Source organism: Hipposideros armiger, unplaced genomic scaffold (assembly GCF_001890085.2).
Source record: "Hipposideros armiger isolate ML-2016 unplaced genomic scaffold, ASM189008v1 scaffold_52, whole genome shotgun sequence".
NCBI lineage: Eukaryota > Metazoa > Chordata > Mammalia > Chiroptera > Hipposideridae > Hipposideros > Hipposideros armiger.
In genome coordinates this window covers 5,013,895-5,018,558 of record NW_017731402.1, presented here as the reverse complement: position 1 = coordinate 5,018,558, position 4,664 = coordinate 5,013,895, and the positions used below count along the sequence as shown (strand labels likewise).

At 40.9% G+C, this 4,664-nt stretch overlaps 1 protein-coding gene across 1 annotated transcript; it reads left to right on the top strand.

The window, feature by feature from the left end:
• Positions 1–1,947: 1,947 nt before the first annotated feature.
• On the top strand, positions 1,948–4,009 carry MC4R (melanocortin 4 receptor). Its single transcript, XM_019640614.1, has one exon. It carries the CDS (start codon positions 2,392–2,394, stop codon positions 3,388–3,390), a length of 999 nt encoding a protein of 332 aa, XP_019496159.1. The 5' UTR covers positions 1,948–2,391; the 3' UTR covers positions 3,391–4,009.
• Positions 4,010–4,664: the final 655 nt, after the last annotated feature.

The following is a 4,664-nucleotide window of genomic DNA, read 5'->3' as shown; positions in this document are numbered from 1 at the left end:
TAAATTTAGCTAATTTAGCTAAATGCTCAGGAATAACACTGAACATTGTCTCTGTTACAAAGGCAAAGAACATGAAGCCCTTATCTAAATAAAAAAGGACTTAAACTTAACCCTGAAATAAGTCTCTCTTACTGTCTCTATTATTGGTAGCCCCAAGCTCTATAGAGCTAAACCCAAAAACAGTCATAACAAGAAAATTCACTATATAAAATTTCTTGAGCCGGAGTTTCATTAATTTAAAAAGTAACTTTGCCACAATCAAACTTGGTTTAAACAAATCATTCAGAAACTCTGATAAATAACTAACATCCACTCATCTTGGCTTGAATAAGTAAACTTGCCAAGGTATATGTGGGTTTAATTTACAAAGCCTTCAATTATGGAAGTAGAACGGTTGCCTTAAAAAAATACTAATTTCCAATTTCTCCACATCCTTGCCAACACTTGCTAACTCTTGTTTGTTTTGTTTTTGTTTTTGTTCTTTAATAATAGTCATCCTAACAGGTGTGAGGTGATATCTCATTGTGGCTTTAATCTGCATTCCCTGATGACTAATATGACTGAGCACATTTTCACATACCTGGTAGCCATTTGTATGTCTTCTTCAGAGAAATGTCTATTCAAGTTCTGTGCCCATTTTTAAATTGAGTTATTTGGGGGTTTGCTATTAAGTTATAAGAGAGTCTTACATTTTGGTATTAACTCCTTATCAGATAGATGGTTTGCAAATATTTTCTCCCATTCTGCAGGCTGCCTTTTCACTCTGTTGATTGTTTCCTTCGCTGTTCAGAAGCGTTTTAGTTTGATGTAGTCCCACTTTTCTATTTTTGATTTCGTTGCCTGTGATTTTGGTGTCCAATCCAAGAAGTCATTGCCAAGAGCATTGTCAAGGAATTATTGCCCAATGGGTATAAAGTTTCAGTTATGCAAAATGTGTAAGTCCTAGAGATCTGCTGTACAACACAGTACCTATAGTTAATATGGTATTGTGCACTTTAAAATATGTTAAGAGGAGAGGTCTCAAGTTAAATGTTATTACCACACACACAAAAAAGAATACAAGAAAATTTGAGGGGATGATGAATATGCTTAGTACCTCGATTGTGATAACAGCATCATAGGTATATGCATATGTGCAAATTCATTAAAATATATACATTAAATATGTGCAATTTTTGTATATCAGCTATACCTCGGTAAAGTTTAAAAAACTGAGCATTGCCTAGGTATATAAACGCTTTCTAAGTTTAGAGTACATATAGTTTACATTAATGCTCTATGGCTTTTAAATATTGTAAGTGAAAATAAAACTCTTCCAGCTATGGTAAGAGAAACCGCAATGGAGAAATATCAGATCTTAGTACATAAGAAATGAACCCTTTCTTGGACCCTTTGATAAATTGTAACTACCTATGTAGTTCTTCCATCCATAGCACAGTCTCCTATATTATCAAATATTCTCCCTATGAATTAGGCATTTTGAATTAAAGTGTTACTGCCTGGCTTCTTAATTCAAAAAAATTTAGAGGCAAATAAATTCAGTAACCTGGCTAAAAAGCAGTGCATTTATTTCAGAAACACACACAACACACACACACACACACACACACACACACACACACACACACACACACACACACACACTGTCTTTTAAGCAGGAATAAACCTGAGTGCCTCACGATAGCTTGTTTGGATATCCAAGAATATCCCCTAAGACCAAATTGTTTTCCCTGAAAACTTGAAAAGGGAAATTCACTCTCTCTCACATCCTACTTGCTTCCCGGTTCCAGGAGCTCCTGCATCCGAGCCGGTGCTGCCCTGCAGTTAGCATCTCTGAGCATCGCCGGTGCCTCCCAGTCCTCCACGGGAGTTGGATTGGTCAGAAGGGGGCAGAGGAGGAGCCTCTCTGAACATTTTTTTTTTCTCCCCCTCCACACACCATAAAAATCAGCAGCAGCTCCTAACACTCCAAGCGATCCTTCAGGGTGGGAATCTCTGCGAGGCTGCGGATGTGAGCATGTGCACACAGATCCGTCTCTCAGCAGCGACGAGGGAAATTATTTTGAAAAGCCCCGACTGCGTAAGACTAAAGTTAAAGCAGAAGTGAGAGCAGCAACAACAACAACAACAACAAAGGAAGCCTCAGACTGTTGATGGAGAGTAAGCCTTTTGAAGCCAAAGATTTTTAAAGGATGGTGATCAGAGCTAGTACCTGAAAGAGGCTAAAACTTCCACTTCAGGCTTTGGAGCATGGGATATTTAGGCACAACAAGCATGCCAGTTCTAGCCTCCTAACTTTCGGACAGAAAAAGACCTGGAGACAGTCACGGAGGCTACCTGACCCCGGAGGGGAAAGCAACTCAGAGGGGATTGGAGTCCACGTGGCGCAGGATGAACTCCACTCCTCAGCACGGAAGGTACACTTCCCCCCACTTCTGGAACCGCAGCATCTCCGGGCTGCCCACCGACGCCAGTGAGTCCCTGGGGAAAGGCTACTCGGATGGAGGCTGCTATGAGCAACTTTTTGTCTCTCCCGAGGTGTTCGTGAGTCTGGGTGTCATCAGCTTGTTGGAGAATATCCTGGTGATTGTGGCAATCGCAAAGAACAAGAACCTGCACTCCCCCATGTACTTTTTCATCTGTAGCCTGGCCGTGGCTGACATGTTGGTGAGCGTGTCCAACGGATCCGAAACCATCGTCATCACCCTGTTAAACAGCACAGACACGGACGCGCAGAGTTTCACGGTGAATATTGATAATGTCATCGACTCAGTGATCTGTAGCTCCTTGCTCGCGTCCATTTGCAGCCTGCTTTCCATTGCAGTGGACAGGTACTTTACTATCTTTTATGCTCTCCAGTACCATAACATTATGACGGTTAAGCGGGCTGGGATCATCATCAGTTGTATCTGGGCAGCTTGCACCGTGTCGGGCGTTTTGTTCATCATTTACTCAGACAGCAGTGTGGTCATCATCTGCCTCATCACCATGTTTTTCACCATGCTGGCTCTCATGGCCTCGCTGTATGTCCACATGTTCCTCATGGCCAGGCTTCACATTAAGAGGATCGCTGTGCTGCCGGGCACGGGCACCATCCACCAAGGGGCCAACATGAAAGGGGCCATCACCTTGACCATATTGATCGGGGTCTTTGTTGTCTGCTGGGCCCCGTTCTTCCTCCACTTGATATTCTACATCTCTTGTCCCCAGAACCCATACTGTGTGTGCTTCATGTCTCACTTCAACTTGTATCTCATCCTGATCATGTGTAACTCCATCATTGATCCTCTGATTTATGCGCTCCGGAGCCAAGAACTGAGGAAAACCTTCAAAGAGATCATCTGTTGCTATCCTCTAGGAGGCCTTTGTGATTTGTCTAGCAGATATTAAATGGGGACAGAGGATATACTAAAAACACGCATAAGAGACTTTTCCATTCCTTTCCAACCTGAACAGTGTACTTCTGCAACAGCTTTTCCTTCTGTGTAGGGCACTGCTTGAGAATATCTACTGTATACATTTAAGTTTATGATTTTTGATATGGAAAAATGCCTGGTCTCTGTATATTCTTATGTCATGCTACTCTTTGGCTGTATAATTAACAAAATATGTTAATCTATATTACAGGTTGTAAACACTCTGGATTTACAAAAAAGAAAAAAAAAGTCCTTTGTGAAAGCTTTACAATGTCCCTTTCTTGTAACCCATAAGGATTTGACATTTTGCTTGTATTAGTAACATAGAAATCACAGCCTCATTAAATATATTCTAATAAGTGGCTTCTTATATTACACTATCCAACATTGAAATGTAGAAATTGGAGTATCACATTTAAGGGGGCAATACTGAAGAAGAGATGCTTGCTCACTAAAAAAAATCAGCTAAAATTTCAAGTAATTAATAAAACATGGTCATGCTCTCTGTGCAGAAGTCGAAAGGAAGCTCCTATTGAGAGAAAATCAGCTATTGGAGGGGGGGAAAAGTGAGATTTTTGAGTCAGAAAGCGATGTGTGTTTCTCAAAGGTAGAGATTAATTTATCCAAACAAATAGTGGATATTCCACACAAGCAAGCCAGTTTGGGGGTGGGGTCTGGGGTGGGGGGAGAAAGCAGCCATGGAGATTACATGTTTTGGAAAACCTAAGTTTACATGTAAAGCTAAACTTTCTGATACCAACCCATTTCCAACCATCATTAATAAGAACAGAGAATAAGGTCTTTCTGTCCCTTTAACCAGGGACCCAGCACCTGCTGAAATGTCCGGGAAGGTGGTACTGCACTGAGAGACCAGCTTCCGATCTCTAAAGAGCAATATGATTGGTACTGAGTTCTTTCACTTTTCACATGGAAGTGACCTGCTGTTTACTTATTGCTTATGTTTTGAACTGGAGTATAATTGCTCATCACCAAGGATTTTTAACTTTAAACACCAAATCTATAGCACTGAAAATACAGCAGGTATTTTCAGGCAATAGTTGTGAATATCTAAAGTAAGGGAACCTCTGATTGCTGATACATTTTGAGTAGGAAGGGAGGTACTTCCTGAACCCTAGATAATGACATGACACAAATTTACCTTCTACAACCACACTTTGGAGAGTAAATGCTTGATTTGCTCCAACATAATCCCACAGATTTGACTCCTGAGCAATAAAATCTGTACTT

Coding starts and splice junctions, on each gene's coding strand:
- MC4R (XM_019640614.1), top strand. CDS start 2,392: ATGAACTCCACTCCTCAGCACGGAAGGTACACTTCCCCCCACTTCTGG.